The 20,036-nt window shown below is 34.3% G+C and overlaps 1 protein-coding gene across 1 annotated transcript in view; it reads left to right on the top strand.

Moving 5' to 3' along the window:
• The window catches only part of SLC26A5 (solute carrier family 26 member 5), a 54,098-nt gene extending 34,062 nt beyond the window's left edge, over nt 1-20,036 (top strand). The window contains exons 10-20 of the mRNA XM_003771480.3: nt 1,552-1,699; nt 2,720-2,833; nt 3,575-3,652; nt 3,884-3,979; nt 5,615-5,721; nt 8,429-8,498; nt 14,998-15,090; nt 16,341-16,448; nt 17,168-17,383; nt 18,764-18,818; nt 19,316-20,036. Coding sequence (XP_003771528.2) covers nt 1,552-1,699; nt 2,720-2,833; nt 3,575-3,652; nt 3,884-3,979; nt 5,615-5,721; nt 8,429-8,498; nt 14,998-15,090; nt 16,341-16,448; nt 17,168-17,383; nt 18,764-18,818; nt 19,316-19,500 — 1,270 coding nt within the window. The 3' untranslated portion in view covers nt 19,501-20,036. The remainder of the gene's footprint in view (nt 1-1,551; nt 1,700-2,719; nt 2,834-3,574; nt 3,653-3,883; nt 3,980-5,614; nt 5,722-8,428; nt 8,499-14,997; nt 15,091-16,340; nt 16,449-17,167; nt 17,384-18,763; nt 18,819-19,315) is intronic.

The following is a 20,036-nucleotide window of genomic DNA, read 5'->3' as shown; positions in this document are numbered from 1 at the left end:
TACATTATTTCCTCCTCAGTTAGCACAAAACCCATTATTCTCTTGTATCTTTTTTTCTTCTAAGAAAAAGCCTCTGAAATACAGAACAGTACATTTTCTTTGCCCTTAAATCCCTGTGGTCCCTTAGCATCTGGCAATTTCATTCATCCTCAGCTGTTTGATGCCATACAAGGATACCCTAAGGTACATGGGATTCAAAAATGATGTTTTTGTTGTCCAAATTCATTCTTACTTATGGTCAGAGTCTCCAAATCTATGACTACAATGATCTTAATATCCTTGACATAGACAAACTTGAAAGGACTCATAAAATGTTGGCAAGGATTCTGTAGTCACTGACTTAATGGCTCTATTTGTTAGTGTCCTGAGTTTCCCACATCTTGTACAGCTTGTAACACAATTTGACACAAAAGACTTCACCAGAGATATATACATCACCAAAAAAAAACCATAAACACAGACACTCAGGGAAAGCCACATAAGAACAACAGATCCCTTAAGTCCTTCCAACAAAGTCTTAGTGTTCTGCCACAAAGAGAGCTCACCTAACTGTCTTTTTTGTTCCCAATCACCCCTACAACTATAGTATTATAGGCCAACTTCCTGGGAGCCATAGAGTTGGAGACAGGTTGATGTCCTTTTTAGGACCCTGGTCAGCAGTTGTCTTTCTGCTTACGTATATCAAATATCGAGTTGGGCTAGCTTTCATTTGCTACTACAACTCAGGAGAGTGGTATGTTTTCTACTCTGGAATGACACAAACTACTAAATTAATATTTCTAATACAACTGAATTTTGCATAGATAGTACTTCTTTTCACACTTGGTAAGGAATAGCCTTCTTTTTACAAAACTAGATTAATAGTGTATCTCAAGTCAAGATTTCATTTATGTGATATGGAAATATTAATGGATTTGTTGATAGATACTGCTACGAATTATAGTTTAATAACTAGTTAACAGTTTAATATATACTTGGAGGATAGGCTCTTGGTGCCTAAGTGACTACCAAACTGAATTATTTTCAAAGTTTCTTATATATTCCTTAATTATATCAACACAGAATATAATTGGTGTTTTATAGTACCAAAAGGAAAGGTAAACATTTACATTTTGAAGGTAGGTTTGTAAATTTTATAGCTGGCAAATGGAGAGAAAAGAGGTTTACGTTGCAAAGACAACAGAAGAGAAAAAATTATATCAAGTTAGTTTGCAAATTAATTCACAAACATTAGGAAATCTATTCTAGAATTTACAGCTACCCAGTGTTCATCATGAGAACATAAAGTTAATAAAAATGAGCCAGAAATTCTTTTATCTCTAACCAATTAATCTCTTGGTTTAAATTTTTAGTGTCTTGGCTAAATTCTACACTAAAAGAAGAGACTTCCAACAAGTTAAATAATTTTCTTTAACAATAAAATGACCATGCTGGAGTCACTTTTAAAATCTCAAAATAAATTAAAACCCTTATAATGATACTTCTTTTCTTTTTTCAGAGAATTTTCTGTGATGTCATCATATCCATATTAAAATATATTCCCCCTTTCAGGTTATTAGCTCCTGCTACCCCAGATTCAAGCCTCTTCCATCTTGTTTATGTTGATGCTATTGCCATTGCAATTGTTGGATTTTCAGTGACCATCTCAATGGCCAAAATCTTTGCAGTTAAACATGGCTACCAAGTTGATGGGAATCAGGTAAAATTTTAGCATTTCTATGGAATAGTTCACAAAAATGCAATGAGATATTTTGTTGTTTTCAACTATAAAGCAAAATATTTTGATAGAAAAGCAGTCTTTCTTGTTTCCACCCCATAATTAACATTTAACAATCATCAGCACATGTTTAGGAAATTCTTGAAGTCATATTATACTTCTACATTAATCACATATGTGATTTAGTTGTTTCTTATAACCTCATTTCATGCAGTTAGACTTTAAAGTACAGACTTAGGTAGACACCAGATAGGAACAGCATTAGAAAAACAGAATCACTGAGGCAAAATCCATTGCATATAATGGCTCTTCTTTATCTTGAAGACCTGAAAAATACATCTACATGATGGCGGAATTTATTCGAGGGGTCACCAGCAATCATGGATTGAATGAGCATTTCCCAAAATCATTTCAACCTCTACTAGGGAGTTCATACTTCATTCATATTGGCCTCAGTGGTGTTTGGCTTGTAGTTATTCATTCATCAGATAATTCTCCAGTTATCTATATTTTCAACTTTTTGCTATCAGACCTACTATTAAGGTATTTGCCTCTTACATGAAAGGGAAAATGCAGATAATGATAGCTGGTATTAATATGGATATTGCAACATACTTTGTTCTTGATGAGAAAATTCAGATCTGTACAACCTACAATTATTAAAATATGGATTACAAATGTGATCTTTAAAAAGCAGCTATTTTGGCAACCCAAAGTACATTGTTTTGGAATAAAGTCATTCTGGTACATAGTATTTTTGGAATTTAAGTTCATGTAGCATTTTTGTATACATTTGCTAAAATAGAATTCTCTTCATTCTGCTGGGACTCCTCTGCAGGAATTAACATCATTTGTGAAATGATCCTGTTTGAATTTAAGAGTTGAAAAGGGGCAGAATGGTTACCTGTGCCTAAGATAAAAGTAGAAGCTTACTGACTAGGCTAAATTTATCTTTTTGAAGAACTGCTTAAGTTTTCTTTATCCTGTTTTCATATGCAAAAGGAACTCATCGCGCTGGGAATATGTAATACCATTGGATCACTTTTCCAAACTTTCTCCATTTCATGTTCCTTGTCTCGGAGTCTTGTTCAAGAGAGTACTGGAGGAAACACTCAGGTGTGTATGTAGACAGACTTAAAGGAGACGTGATTGGGGTGTAATTATACATTTTAACCTCTTAGTTCTCTCCTGAGCCCCAGAAAAACTACTGTGCATGCAGAGCCAATGGGTGCTCCATGGAGTTCTACATCTCTAATCAACTTTTGGGGAAAAGGGATTTAGGGAGTTTAGAATGAATCATATAGTTCTGCAGAGGAAGGTGTAATTAATTGAACTGAACTGCAGAAAGCTAGATCTGTAAAGAGGAGCTACTGCCCTCAACTAAATTAGATGTTTGTACAATACTCTGATTCTAGCACCTGTGCACCCAAAACTTCAGACGTGGGAAACTGTCATGTGCTGTGATGAAAACTTAACCCTGCAGGCAATGACTAAGTATGGGAGGGATGTCAGCAGCTCTCACACCCATCCAAACTATCCCAACCTCTCATGTGTCTCCAGGCCTGCACCGGACATCTCATGAGGATGGGCTTTCAACTTCCCGTCACCCACTTCGGGCAAGGGTATTTGAAATGGTCAGGGTATTTGAGCATCTCTGTATCTAACCAGGACCCATAAGAGCAACTAAAAATTATAGACGGGGGAGGGGGCAATGGGGATAGGTCATGGTTTGGGTGGCTTCTGAATCCATACCTGTTTCATATCTTTATCAGTAATTTTCAAGGTATCAGACAAATGAGACCCCACTTATTATCCCACTTTTCTAGAAACCCCTTCAGTGCATTTTGTCTTATTCAGCTTGCAGGTTGCTTAGCCTCTTTATTGATTCTATTGGTTATATTGGCCATTGGCTTTCTCTTCGAATCATTGCCCCAGGTATGTATCTTGGATTTGGCTTAGAGTTTTGTGCATGTGCAGGAAGTTTGCTGTTGGAATGCAGACCCAGCCTTCCAAGTCTAGATTAGCTAATTGAAACTCTTCTCATCATTTTATGGAAAATAAGATAGAAATGGGAAAGGGGAGGAGTAGCATGAGGGAAAAGTGATGATGTCAAAGCTGTGCACCCTGATCATCAGAAAATGGGGAAATGGTTGTGCTGTGTTTCAGGCAGTGCTATCAGCCATTGTGATTGTGAACTTGAAAGGAATGTTTATGCAGTTCTCAGATCTCCCCTTTTTCTGGAGGACCAGCAAAATAGAACTGGTAAGTAAACATAGACAAATTCATGTTAGAAAATCTATCTTGTAAAAAAGAATACTACACTTGGTAAGTTAAGTACAGGATATGGATTCAAATGATTTGATACATGTAGAAGTAAGGAAAAATAAATCAAGGGTAAAAGAAAAAAAGAAAATCTACCCTATGACATTGGCATATTAAGAACATTTTAGTCCAATTAAAAACAGCTAGTTGTATGAAAGTATTGGGCAAATACCTGAACAGTCATCCAACTCCTCAAGATGTAGTTCAGAAGTAACAACTGATTCAATAGTCTCAGAATAATAATAATTGAACAGAAAATGCCAGTACTTTCTAATCTTTAAAGGTGGTGACTTAAAGATCAGATGACATATACAAAACATATTTGCTACAATAATCTGCATTAAATTCTAAACAAACAGAAGATTATCATATTTGCTCCAAGTAAAGTAATACATGCCCATTACTTTCTCCTAGTTTCTCAACAATTTATTAACTTGAATTTTTTGAATAAAAATGATTATTTTATAGTTACCCAGAACCTAAACAGTCATATCCCAAATCACATACAACCTTCTTTTGCCTTTTGAAATGGTTTGTGCTTCATCTGATTGAAAACATGACTTGTACTTAACTTTCCAATATGTTTATATTAGCTTAAGATACCAGATCTGGCTCTGGAAGAGATCTCAGAGGCTTTTAATCTAATCTTCTCATTTTAAAGTTAAGGGAACTTTCATTTTGTAGTTGAAACCCAAAAGAGAAAGTGATTTGGCCAATATCACACAGTTAGTAAACATAAGAGAGAGGATCCTAACTCAGATCCATAGACCCTAGATCCATCATTCCTTTTACTGTTCTACCTTGCCTCCTAATTCTACAGAAATTGAAAGAATAGCAGTTGAATTTATTTCATAAGCTGATTTTTAATACAGTTATGCTCTGGTTTGCCTTTGAAATCTTCCAAATGCTTTCACTGATGTCTCACACAGAACCACATCATCTGGACTTTTTTTCCTTATGTTTCTCTTGAAATTGTTCTATTAAAACCTCCACCTCAAACTCTTAAATGAATATATAATCTATATGTATTGATGAATTTTAAGAAATATGCATAATCCCTTAGAACACCAACCCTTTTGTTTTCATATTATCACCCCAGAAGAGAGAATAAGATATAGGAAAAATGACTCTAATATGTAGGGGAGGCGTGTGAATGGTCAAGAAATGTTATTGCTTGACTAAAGAAGAAAAATATTTCATAATCCTACTGAATCTACCTGCATGCTATTTGAAAATTCTGTCTTTAAACTCCTATGTGAAGGCCTAGAAGTGCCTCTTTACATATAAAGTACAAGTGCTTCACTGTTCAACATGTACTTATCTAAAATGAGGCTTTTAAAAATGCCATCCCATATTTTCAAACTTATATTTGTGGGAAAAGTTTTAAATGATTGAGTATATAGTAAAGTAATGAGGGAATAATATTATTATAGAATGAGAAAAGTAACTGAAAGAATTACAAATCTGCTATATAGATAGAGATGTTAAATTATCTGATCATCCTTCTGTTTAATTACTTTTTATAATTACTAGGGTTTCTAACTATTTTAATACAAGGCTTTCTTTTTGGTTTAGACTATTTGGCTTACCACTTTTGTTTCCTCTCTGTTCCTTGGATTAGACTATGGTCTAATTACTGCAGTAATAATTGCTCTGATGACTGTTATTTACAGAACACAAAGGTAAGTTGGAAAGTGAGTCTGTGTGTGGATCTTGTATTACTATATTCGAAGTTAAAATTTTGATCATATAATGTAATCAAAATATGGAGTGAAATTAGACCTCTTGGATTATTTTTTACTACAAAATAAAGCAGTTACAAATAATAGTTACTACTGTGCTAAGTGATTTATAAATATCAAATTTGATCTCACAATATCCCTGGGATGTAGGTGCTATTGTTATCCCCATTTCCAGTTGAGGAAACTGAGGTAGTGATTAAGTGACTTGCTCAGGGTCACATAGTGGTGACTCTCTGAGGCTGTATTTGAACTCGGGTCTCCCTAACTCCAATCTCAGTGTCCTATCTGCTGCACCTCAGTGGACATTAGCAATTTCAAGAAAAGAAAGCATACATTTAATGAGACGTGGTAAAGGGATGACCTTTGTTAGAGCATGTGTCCTGGCATTTGGTTGGGAAAATATCTTACCTTTTCACTAAGTAGACTTTTGCAGTAGATACAGATAATGAGGACCTTAACTAGGGCAGCAGTGATGGGAATGTCAGCAATAAGATGAACTGGAGACATGGTAGGACAGAATTTATCAGACTAGTGAAAGAAGTCAAAGATGATTCTGAGGCAAAAAAAAGAAAAAAAAACCCAGCCTAGGTTATGTGGAGAATGATAGGGCCATTAATACAAGTGGGAATGACAGGAGGAAAAACATAATTAGGGGGAAGATGATAAGATTTATTTGAACATGTTAAATTCGAATTTCTGACAATTCAGCAGACAGTTGCATTCAGGAAATTGGCATTGAAAGAGAGATCAGATTTGGAAGTCATCCACAGAGATTAGAAGTAGTGAAGGTAGAGTTTAGAGTGCCAAAAACAAAACAAAAAGTGAATTTTTAAGATGGATGGTCTCATTCTTCTGGAAACTCTCATACCATTTTCAGTTTCCTTCTGTTCTTTTGTATCCAAAGACCCTCATTAAGAACAAAATAGCTGTCATCATTAGCAAGCTAGATGTAGCCCTAGAATTTCTGCTTCAGTGTTACCTTAGAATACTAATTCTTACCATTTGCATTGATGTTTCTAATTCCTGATACACAGTAAAAGAGATGATCATACCAAGTATTTCTAGGTTTTTGTTTCCCATACCCACAAACTTTCTCCCTTCTCCTTTAATCTGTACTTCTTGGCAATAGTCTTGCTCTCTGAAGTTCAGTCATTTACATTTATATCTATCTTCATAATGATTCATGGATTAACCCACATATTATCCATTAATTAATTCAACTGAAAGTAATCTCTCTTCCTCCCTCCCTACTGTAGTAGAACCTTCACCATGAAGTTTTTCCTCATTCTTTCACTTCTGAAAATGTTATCTTTCACTTCATATTTTCTTATGGTATTTTTTTTGAGATCACTCCTTAACATATCATTCTGTACTTTTTTATTATACTTTGTATGTGTGTGTGGCTGTATGTGTGTCTATAGAAGTGTGAAGATACGAGTATTGGATTGCAGAGTATGGAGAGGGAGAACAGAGAAAGGAAGGCAGGGACTTGGTTATGGAGGATTTTCAGTACCAACAGATTTTATATTTGATTCTGGAGAAGATAGGGAGTCCCTGGAGTTTATTGAATGGACTTTGGAGATTATTTGGTCAAAACTATAATTGAAGGAGATGAATTTGTCACCTGAGGGTGAAGTGAAATGGGGAAAAATGCAAGGCATGAAAACCAAACAGAAAGCTATTGCTGGACTACTTGACAGGTGTGAGATAGCCACTGGAGGTAGTTTTTTGGTTTTGTTTTTTAGCAAAGAAGAATCACAAGTGTGTTTTTCAAGGTTAATTCAGTTAATTCAGTGTCAATGACTAAGATGAATTAGAAGGAGAGTGAGCCTAACAAGAGAGAGACTAACTTCCTCTGCTAAAAAGAATTCCCTCTCCTCCATCTAAGCCCTAAAACAGGAAAGCATAACAGGATACTTAATCTTTTTTTTTTAAATATCATAGACCCAATACTACAGTGAAGTCTATAGATCCCTGAATAATGGTTCTAAAGGCATAAAATAAAATGGCTGGGATTACAAAGGAAAACAATTAGCTTAAAATACTCTCATCAATTTTTTTAAAGACATTTACAGATCCCAGGTGTAAAAACCTGGCCTAAGACATAGGACCAAGGAATTGGGAGAACTGTAGTTATGCCCCCAGACAAATCTGATCTCCATTTGGTTGTGCACTTATATCTTCTTCATATTTCTCCTTTAAAGGGTTTGCTTCCCACTCTTGGGAAGATAGTAAGAACCTATGTGTTAGTGAGCTAAAAAAACACATCGTGTTTTGGATATTGTAAGAAAAGATCAGATAAAGCTTGGCATTGCAGAGAGAAGTTTTGAGTCTGGATGACCTGGATTCAGGTTCTCCATCTGACACACACTTATATGACCCTTAGCAAGTCACTTAAATTCTAAAGTTTTGAGTTACTAAAAAGTTACTAACGTTACTAAAGATCTGCATTGGTAAAGGGATTTCCCATTACATTGAACATTTCCTAAACCAGTGAAATCCCAGCTGTAGACCCAAAAAAGGGTGGGGAAAAAAAGTATAATTATTTGATATTGCTGGATTTGCTGACATTGTAATCCATATGTATAAAAACTGTTTCCTTTTCTTTACTATGATAATACTATGATATGCTTTCTCTTTTTTCCAGTCCAACCTACACAGTTCTTGGTCAGCTTCCCAACACAGATGTATATATTGATATAGATGCATATGAAGAGGTAAGAATTTCTTTTATCCCTTAAGTAGTTCTTCCACTGGTGTAGATCACAACTCCTTTGAGTCTTCATGGATGGTCCTTTTGAGTTGACTACGCCAAAATACAATTCTTTACTTGATTGTCAACCAACTTGATTGCCAATGGTCATGAGACCCTATTAACTTAGTGCAGGTGGTCCTATGAAAGATAGACACACTATGCATTGTGAAGCCTTTCTTGCTTAAGAAAACCTGCCAAAACTTTTACTCTGATAAATTTTAAGGAACCCAAGATATAACTTCCACACCACAGTGAGTCATCAGATCAGGATTGGAATGAAAACTAACATTTTAAGTGATTAATAATAAGTTTACAATAACATTTAAATTTAAGATTTACAGAGCACTTTTCCTACAGCAAATTTATAAAGAAAATAAACTGTACAGTGATTTTCCCCATATTAGACAAGAAGACTGAGGTTCAGACACACACACACACACACACACACACACACATCACTTATAAGCTAAGCTATAAAAATCAGAATTCATATCTAGCCCATCAAGTCCAGAAGTCTTATAGTCCCTACCCATAGCACTGCCAAAACCAAAAGTTATTATTGTTGCTTATTTCTATTAATTATGTAGATATGTAGTGATACCTTAAAGTTTCTTTGACATTTTCATTACTTTAATTACCAGGGGTACATTCCTCTGTGTGATTTTGGAGTGTAAATTGTTTGTCTTTCTCCAGTGCTGTCCACTGTGCTATTAAGTTATCCTTAACAATTTATACAGCAATCTAATAACATACAGGAATATAATTGGGTTTTATAAATATAAATCTTGTAGTTTTGCTGAACTCATTTAATTCTAGTAAATTTGAGATTAATTTCCTTAGATTTTCTAAGTCTGTAAATATGTTATCAGCAAATGACACACATATTTCACATATATGAGCAGCTAGGTAGCAAAGTGGTTAGAACACTAGATCTAAAAGTGGGAAGACCTGAATTCAAATCCAGTCTCACTTGGACAAGTCACTTAACCCTGTTTGCTTCAATTTTAACTGTAAAATGAGCTGAAGAAAGAAATGGCAAACTATTCCATTATCTTCTTGCCAAGAAAATCCCAAATGGGACCACAAAAAGTTGTAATCAACTCTTTGTGTAATTACACAGTTGTGTAATCCCAGTTACAGTATCTCATATACAAACACACATATGCACATACACATGTATGTTTATGCACACATGTATATGTACAATATATACATATTTATCTCTAATTTCATATCTTTTAATTTTTCATTTATAGCTATGGCTAGCATTTCTAATATTAGCTATCTAATATAATCTTATGCCTAGCCCACATAAAAGTTCTTCTCGATTTGCTGAACTGAAATAACCTTGAGTTATGCAAGCTAAATTCAAATATTGGCAGGTTCTACTAGCCTTTGAGTATTATGCCAGCAAAAGACTGTGTCTGCTATATGTGGACCAACCTAGCTAGCTTAAGTATAAAAAGGCTCATCACCCTAATATGGCCAACTAAACAAATTATTTGGCCATGGTAAGCCATCCTTAGTACATTGAAAAAGAATGATGATGAAAAATCCTTACCTTGCCCTTGTTTCTCCATTACATATGGTTGATTGTTTTTATCAGTATTTATGTGTGTATATTTTATCAATATTAAGGAAAAAAGCTCTCTGTGGTTTCATTTTGAAAATATTTTAATTGTAATCCATTTTCTTAGTATCTATTATATAATTATTTTTTGATCATGCTGAATTAAATAATTCTTTATGTTTGGACCAAACAAAATTTGGTCAATTTGGACCAAAATGATATCACTGGCAAGCATTCACACTCTTGCAGAATGTGCAACTCTAGTAGGCTGGCCACAATGTTCAAATGCCAAATGTATACTCCAAAAGAACATTTTATGGAGAACTTACCGAAGCTAAGTGCTCACATGATGGTCACAAAAAGTTATTTAAAAAAAAAAAAAAACTCATAAGGTCTCAAGAAGCTTGGAATTTAAGAACTTAAGAACTTTAAGAACATAATATGGGAGACACTGGCACAGAACTGTTCAGCATGGTGTGCCTTCATCAGAGAAAGTGCTATGCTTTATAAGCAAAGCAGAATTGAAGTGGTTTAAAAGAAAGTTGAGATGTGCAAATTGAAAGAATATACCCCAAATATTCACATGGACTATTTGTGCCCAACCTGTGGTTGAGTCTTCTGATCTACTGTTAGTTTGATCTGCCATAGTTAGACACATGGTATCTTGAATCTAAATTGGTGATATCATTTTGATCCAAATTGAACTCTAAAAAAGACAACCAACCAACATTCTGGTAAAACTTGGCCAGAAAACAGTGGGAGATATAAAATAATAATGAGAAAAATAAAGTTATAACAATAATAATAGCTAATATTTGTATAGTGCTACTATGTGCTAGGCATTGGGCTAAGAACTTAGAAAAGAAAAGGTAAGTTTGGCAGTGATATAATCTGTTATTTTGGACATATAAAAATATATAAGAAAATATGGAAGTGGCCTGGATCAAGAGGTGATCTCTTAAAAATAAAGTATAAAAGTATAAAATAGATATTGAAAATACATGGAAGGTGAAAAAAATCTTAAATATAACTTTTGAAAAAAGAATCCAATACATTAAAAATGTTATATATTTCAATTAAGTACAGTTTATCCCTAGAACGCAAGGCGCCTGGTAACATAAAGAATTATTTAATTCAACATGATAAAAAAATAATTATATAATAGATACTAAGAAAATGGATACAATTAAAATATTTTCAAAATGAAACCAGAGAGCTTTTTTTTCCTTAATATTGATAAAATATACACACATAAATACTGATAAAAATGATCAACAATATGTAATGGAGAAACAAGAGCAAGGTAAGGATTTTTCATCATCATTCTCATGTCCATCTTCAGACTTTTCCTAAGACAATTCAAATGGAAGTGATTCAGGTACCTAGCATAGTGCTATATGTATCTAGGTACCAAATGTTAATTTATTACCATATTTGCTGATGTAGTAGCTGAAAATGAATTGAGGAAATTATGAAAGGATTCAACCAAAGGATACTACATTAATAGACATCTGGAAACATCCTGTTGATTGTGCCCTAAAATTCCTTGACAGTCAAGTTATTTGATGTACTTCTGTAAAAGAAAATGAATATTTTTAATTTTTTCAAATGTCATTTGTTCAGTGAAAAATGTTACAAGTTTTGACTTTAAAAACTCTCAGTCCAGTGGTTTTATTGGCTGAACATTACTAACATTTTGTCTTCTTTTTTTTTTTTCAATTTTTTGGTTTTGTTTGATTGATTCTTGATGTCTCATTGAATCATTCACTTCCATTTGTTCAATTCTGATTTTTAGTGAATTATTTTCTTCAGTTAATTTCTTTATGACCTCCTTTTGCATTTGTCCAATTGAACTTTTAAATGAGTTAAAGTTTTGTTCATTGGATTTTTTTTTCCATTTTGCAAATTCTATTTGGGGAGAGTGGGGGGGGGGGGGGGGGGGGGGGGGGGAGTTTTCCTCAGTTTCCATTTTGCCAATTCTGTTTTTCAAGGAGCTGTTTTCTTTTTCCATTTCACCAAATCTATTTTTTAGGCATTTTCTTCAGATAATTTCTGTTTCCTTTTCCAAACTCTCCTGTAATGCTGTCATTTCCTTTCCCCATTTTCTTTTCTCTTTTAAGATCCTTTTAGAATTCTTCCAAGAAATCCTTTTGAGATGGAGATCAACTTATATCACTCTATGGGGTTTCATTGGGAGATTTTGCCTTTAGTGTCTTCAGGTTTTGAGATCTGTTCTTCCCTATCTCCATAATAGCTATTTATGGTTACAAATCTTTTTTGCTCATTTTTAATATTTTTTTCCTATTATTATAGCTTTTTATTTACAAAACACATGCATGGGTAATTTTTCAACATTGACCCTTACAAAACCTTCTGTTCCAAATTTTTCCCTCCTTCTCTGCACTCCCTCCCCTAGATGGCAGGTAGTCCACTACATGTTAAATATGTTAAAATATATGTTAAATCCTGTACACACACACACACACACACACACATATATACACACACACAATTATTTTGCTGCACAAGAAAAATGGATCTAGAAAGAAAAAATGAGAAGGAAAACAAAAATGCAAGCAAACAATAACAGAAAGAGTGAATATGCTGCAATATGCTATGTTGTGGTCCACACTCAGTTCCCACAACCCTATCTCGGGGTGTAGATGGCTCTCTTGATCACTGAACAAGTGGAATTGGTTTGAATCATCTCATTGTTGAAGAGAGCCATATTTATCAGAATTGATCATCATATAGACTTGTTGTCACGCATAATGATCTCCTGGTTCTATTCATTTCATTTAGCATCAGTTCATGTGTCTCCAAGCCTTTCTGAAATCATCCTGTTGGTTGTTTCTTAACAGAACAATAATTTTCCATAACATTCATATATCACAACTTATTCAGCTATTCCCCAACTGATGGGCATCCATTCAATTTCCAGTTCCTTGCCACTACAAAAAGGGCTACCACAAACATTTTTGCACATGTGGGTCCCTTTCCCTCCTTCAAGATCTCTTGGGATATATAACATTGCTGTGTCAAAGGGTATACACAGTTTGATAACTTTTTGTTTTTTGCTCATTTTTAAAGATTTAGTTCTACTCTTAGGGCAAAGGGGAGATTGTCCCAAGCTGCTTCTACAGACAATAGTGGCTTCATGCTGCCCTGGGGCCAGTGCTGCCGACTTCCTTCCCCTGCTGTCCAAATCCTACTATACTGGAGTTCAGAAGTTCACTATTTGCCTTCTGGACTTGCATTGGATGTCTCACAACTAATCTCCTGATCCACTGGCTTCTGAACCAGGACAGAATAGTCAATGTTGCTGCATTTTGGCTAAGAGCCTTCCAGTAGATTCCCCTGGCAGAGGCCTCTCCATCTCCACCCTGGACTGGGTTGTGCACCTCCCAACCCCTGCCCAATAGAACTGTCCTCAAATTCTTCTAAAATATCTTCTCTGGAAATTTGTCACATTCCAAATATTTGTGAGTTCTGTCACTTCAAAACCCATTCAGAGGTTTGATCTGGTGTTGATCTAAGGGAAGACTTCAAATAAAAACCTATCTACTCTCTGCCATCTTAGCTCTATTCCCCATTACTAACACTTTGGACAAGATTTGGTCTATAGATCAAAATAAGGAACTTGAACTTCTCTTTCCATTCCTAACTTGTCTGTATCTCAATTTCTGTTCCCTTAAAATGACAACAAATATAATCTTGATGAATCTTCACAACATCCTGAGAATGGGTAAGAAACTGATATATACTTGTATTACTTTGTTCTTTTGATTTCAGAGTATTGTTATTATTTTGTAGCTCAGTAATAATTTATAACACTCAGGCTCTAAAGCTATTCTTTTCCATTTTAATAATTAATAATGATGGCTTCAAATTTCCTTGAAAGTTCCCTTTTTTTTTTGAACTTCCCAAAGTCCCTTGCAATAGGGTCCTTACAATAGGTTCTTTAGAACAATGTTTTGACAGACAGTAAAGTTCTTGGAAGAAGACATCTTTGAAGAAAACATCAGGAAAAAAATATCAGATATTAGAAAATAGCATTGCTCTTTACAATTGTTCATCATATCCCTATAATATAGAAAAGGCTCAAGAATTATTAGTTATATTCCCAGTTTCTAAATTGTGTCCTTAGGTACAATGAGACATCTGCAAAGGCTCCATAAAACTAATATTATTATATTAAATGGTTTTGTGTGTCTGCCCTATCACCTTTATGCAGATTATATTACACCAAGGCTTGGGATTTTGAGACATGAAAAGTGAATCAGTAGGGTCCTGTGATCTTAAAAACCTTTGAACATTTAGGTTAGAAAATGTATATTTCTTTAGGGAAGTGCTACTATTATTAGAACTATGTGAGAAAAATTATTGTATATATATATATATATATATTATATATGTGTATGTATATGTAGATATTAATATAGAAATGATATTGATATAATCTATTCAAAGCCCTTTTTTCCCCATACTTCTTCGTACCTAATTTGAATCAAGCCAGTTTTCTAATTTCATGTGATTTTCCTTTCCCTTTGCTTAAAATCAACTTTTATAATCATCTCGCAATTTCCTCCTTTTCTATTTTTCTTTATTTCTACTACATTCAATTTCTCTATTATATTTTTAAGACAAAGAATGAAATGAGAAAAATATGGGGGAAATCAACCATTTCAACGATCTCTAAGCTTTTTGTTTTTCTCAGTATTAATTTCTCTCTAATATGAATTGAGCAGTGAGAGATTTTGAACTAACAGAATAATGATTTACATGATACCAAGACAGTTAACTGTTCCTGGGTACAGATGGGAGAGGGAGAAACTGTCATTATTAATTCTGAAACAAACATCTTTAAGTATAATAATATTTTATTCCTCAGGTGAAAGAGCATCCTGGGATAAAAATATTCCAAATAAATGCCCCGATTTATTATGCCAATAGTGACTTGTACAGTAATGCACTAAGCAGAAAGGTGAGTAAAAGAATCTCTTTAGAAATTCTTATTCTTAAAAAGAGTTTTCTCCTACTTATATTAAAACTTTATGTAATAATTATATGTAATAATATTGCCAAATATGCAGAATAGCAACTATCTATTTAGAGGGGATACATTCTAGAGATTCTCCTCATAAAGAGAAATCCTGTACTTACACACAAAAAGAATTTGTATCCAATAGAAAATATTTCAGATACCAATCAGATTTTTTATTCAAAGCTTTTTTCTTCTCCAATGCTATTTCAATTTCTATGATTATATCAGGAAAAGAATCTTATTCATTTCTGGTTTTATACCTTGAACCAATTGATTTCAAAGAAATGGTGTGGCTAGGATTCAGGTTAGGAATCAGGACATAACTAAATTCACAAAAAATTGTCAGAATGAAAGGAAAAACTACAAATTCACAAATCTGAAGGATTTCCATATGTACAATATGTAGAACCTTTGTTGTTGTTCGCTTGGGTCTAACTCTTCATGACCCCGTGAACCATAGCACTCCAATGCTGTCCGTGGGTTTTTTCGTTTGTTTCGTTTTGTTGTGTGCTTTTTTGACAGAAATACTTGTAGTCATTAGCCATTTCCTTCTTAGTGGATTAAGGCAAACAGGTTAAGTGACTTGCCACTTGTCAGAGGTCAGCACTCTGGTCTTTCTGACTCCAGGTCCAGCAATCTATCTGTCCACTGAACTACCTAGTTGTCTCCTTTTATCTTACTCACCCCAACTACTTCCCCCACTAAATTGTGCTTTCACCTCTTATAGAAGCAATGGTAGTCATTTGTTATACACTAGTGAGACAGTAGCCAACAACATGTTATTATAACTTTCTGAATGCATTTAAAGGGCATTTAATATCTTTTTCATCATCAACATAATCTCCACTCTCCAAAGGCAAGTTGCACAGACCTGGAGTCAGGAATATGTGAGTTTAAATCCAGCCTCAAATACTTATTAGCTGTATGACTGTGGACAAGTCGCTTAATCTCATTTGCCTCAGTTTCCTCATTTACAAAATGAGGTGGAAAAGGCAATAGCAAACCACTCCAATATCTTTGCCAAAGAAACCCCAAATAGGATCTTAAAAAGTTGGACATGACTGAAATGACTGAACAGCAACAATTTATATCAATTTCCTTTTGAGGAATGTCAAAAGGGTGAATGGGGTGGGCCTTTGGTGGCCAGAAAGCTGATTTGCATATACATTTCATGTTGCATTTCCTTAAAGACGGGAGTTAACCCAGCACTTATAATGGCAGCAAGGAGAAAAGTCCTAAAGAAGCATGCCAAGGAATTAGGAACCAAAGGCAAACCCCAGTCTTCGGTTGTAAAAGTTGTAAGTAGTCAATACATTATTTTCCACCTTCTCAACTTGAAATGTTTCTTTCACTAAGTGACACAATATACAACTTCTTAAAAAGGAACAAGAAAGAACTGATGCTATCTTATAGTGAAGATATTTGATAAAAGTAGTTAAACGAGGAGTAACAAGAAGCATTTGGAAAAATTTTTTTTAATTTAACAAAAAGCATGTAAGGATAGTTGAGAAGATTGTTATACCAGCCTGCTCTTTAAATTCTTATCCATCTATTAACATGTGTCAGGTGTCACCTTTCAAGGAAATATCATCCGAGGACTTTCCTTCATGTAGGACCCCACTCATTATGTGGTTTGCTCTTCTCTGATGCACTTGGGTATGATTTTTATATTACAGGTATTTATGCATCTGTCACAATACTCTAAGATCTGTGAAAGCAGGGACATTATTTACCCTCAGTGACTAGCATAATATTTCACATATACAAAGTATTTAATAATTATAATAAATAATATAACAAGGTTAGAGAATATTTTTCCAACAAAAGAAAGCTAGTAATAAGAATTCAAATACATTGTATAAGACTTTCAGCATTACAGAGAGCTGACATTTGCATGGGAGACATAGGCAGCATATAAACATTTTCTATTATATATCATATCCAGAATGAAAAACATAAGTCATGTACATTCACAAAATAAAACTCGTTGTAGAATGCTGATCTGTTCTAATTCTAGGATGAGGATGCAGAAACAGGTGGGGAAGAAGATGCAAAACAAGAAGAACAGATTGAGGAAAATGCCAAACCAGTGACAATTGATTCACTGGTCCAAAAAACATTTCCACCAGAACTGGAAAGATTTTTGCCCCCAGGGCCTAATGTTCATACTATGATTTTGGATTTCTCACAAGTCAATTTTATTGATTCAGTTGGAGTAAAAACTGTAGCAGGGGTAAGTATCTCTCCTCCCTCCCCCTTCTCAACAAGATGGCAATATTTGTTTTTTATTACCAGATAAATCATTAAATTTTCCAATGTTTCTTCTATACTATTTTCTCCCTCTTTTGTTCACCTTACTTAACTGGTTTACTTACCTTTCTGGCTATTCTGCAGCCTCCTTCTTTATATTATCATCACATTGGATCCTCAAACTATGTTTAGTCCAAGGCCTCTTCCTGGGCCCCCTTCCTTTTCTTCCTCTACACGTTTTCCCTTGTGATTTCATTGACACCCGTGATCCTAATTTTTTTTACCTAGCAGTTGATTCTCATATTCAGGTATCTTTTGAACTCATCTCAAGTACCAGCTGCCTATTATACATTTTCAGTTAGATGATCCATAGGTGTCTCAAATTCACCATACCCAAAACAAAACTTTAGTAGCTTTGTCCCAAAGCCCACACCTCTTCCAAATTTCTTTGCTTCTGTTGATTATACCATACTTTCAACCATCCCTTCAAGTCCTTGATTCTTCTACCTCCCTCACACCATTAAGCCAAATGGTTGCCAAATTTCATTGATTCTACTTGCACACCTCTCATATCCATCTTTTTTTCTTTTCATCATCCTGCTGCAGACCCTCATCACCATTTGCCTGGACAATTTTAATATCCTCCCAACTGATTTCCCTGCCTCAAGTCTTTCCCAGTCCAAAATTTCCTTCCTACAATTACCAAAGTAATCATCCTAACATCCAGGTTTGACTATGCCATTGCTGTAAGTTCTGTTAACTCCCTATTACTTTTAGAATCAAATATTTGTCTGCCATTAAAATTCTTCATAACATAGCTAATCTTTTTTATAGCATAATCTATTTTTTTATAGCATAATCTATTTTTCTAGCCTTTTTTCTAGCATTATTTTTCTAGCCTATTTCTAGCATTATTACCCTTCAAATACAACATAGTCCAGTCAGACTGGCCTTCTTGCTATCCTTCACACAATACATTGCTTCCCATCACTGTCCCTTTGTACCAGATATCTTCCCTGCCAGTAATGTAATAAATACTCTCCTTACCTCTCAGAATTCTGTTTCCTTCAAGGTATCATTTACTGCATGAGGACTTTTCCTAACTTCTCTCCTCAACTGCTAGAGCCTTCCCCAAAAAACTACCTTGAATTTACTAGGCACATGGTTTATGTATGTACATAGGCAAAGAACTCATATGTGTACCTGTTGTCCTCCTTAATCAAATGTCACAAGTCCCTTGAAGGCAAAGACTGTTTCGTTTTCTTTGTATCCTCAATGCCTGATTGTAGATGCTTAATACCTGTTGATTGATTGTCAAAGAACCATAGAAGAAGAAACTAAATTTATTTTAATACTATTACAGATCCTAAAAGAATATGGAGATGTTGGTATTTATGTATATTTAGCTGCATGCAGTGGTAAGTAGACAAAAATCTGGGGAGAAATTTAAGCATTTTGTTTGTTCCTTTGTTTGATAAATGTTTTGAAAAATTTCCTAGCCTTTTGAAGTTTTAATAGCAAATCATTTACCAAAAAACACCCTTAACAGGTTTGAAAATTAACCATTGAGAAGTTAAAACTCAGCTTTTTACTCATGTGTAGATAGCTTCTGAAAGCTGGACTAGGAAAAATATAGATTAATTCATCTTTGTTCTGAGTTGGTAAAGTTTTAGGGATTATTTCAAGATGGCCATAAAGGAAAAAATGGTTTCATATGTCTGTTGCAGTAAAAGTTTTATTTTCCTATTCAATAGATAGACTTGGAATTTTTTGCCCATTAATTATTTTGGTTTTCATCATATCTTATTATGAATATGTGTTTATATATTTACATTGGTTTTCATAGACATATATTTGTAAAGGACTTTAACATGAAACCTAAGAGATGAATTAATTTGCCTCTCTTTTCTTACAGTCCAAGTTGTGAATGACCTCACTCGAAACAGATTTTTTGAGAATCCTTGCGTAAAAGAGCTACTATTCCACAGCATTCATGATGCAGTTTTAGGCGCTAAAGTTCGAGAAGCACTGGCACAGCAAGAAGCCTTAGCTGAACCTCCAGAGGAGGACTCAGAGCCGATCATTGACCCAGAGACATAGAGGAGACGTTTAACACTTACCATTATAAAATCTCTTCTGAAACTAGGTAGACATTTTGAAATACCAGACATTAAGGATTTTCACTTTTGTAGGTAAATTCTATTAGTTGAGAAATGTTTGATTTGGAGGGTGAATGAAGCATCTCAAGATGTGTCACTTACTTGTATTTTTTCTGTTCAATTATTTCTCAAAAAATTATTCAATCTCTTCAGCAGCTTTGCATAAAATTTACATCTACTGTGTACAATTAGTATATACAAGGTTCTTTTTTAATGAGGATGAACCCCTTTTCCAGGTGAGTGGAAATATGTTGGTTGATTTTTTGATCTGACCAAATAGCTTTCTAATAGACATGACTGAATGGCAGAGGAAAGCATACTTTTTTACTTAATTATTTTTTTAAACAAAAGTAAAACACACACTTCATTATACAATAAAATATAAACATTAAAGGGTAAAGTAGGTAAGTACAGTTTGATACCTTACTCAGCAATATAGGTTATTAGTCATGGCCTAACTTAACCCTGGTTTTGATC

The sequence above is a fragment of the Sarcophilus harrisii genome, chromosome 5 (genome assembly GCF_902635505.1).
Source record: "Sarcophilus harrisii chromosome 5, mSarHar1.11, whole genome shotgun sequence".
Taxonomy (NCBI): Eukaryota; Metazoa; Chordata; class Mammalia; order Dasyuromorphia; family Dasyuridae; genus Sarcophilus; species Sarcophilus harrisii.
This window is presented reverse-complemented; position numbering and strand designations above follow the sequence as displayed.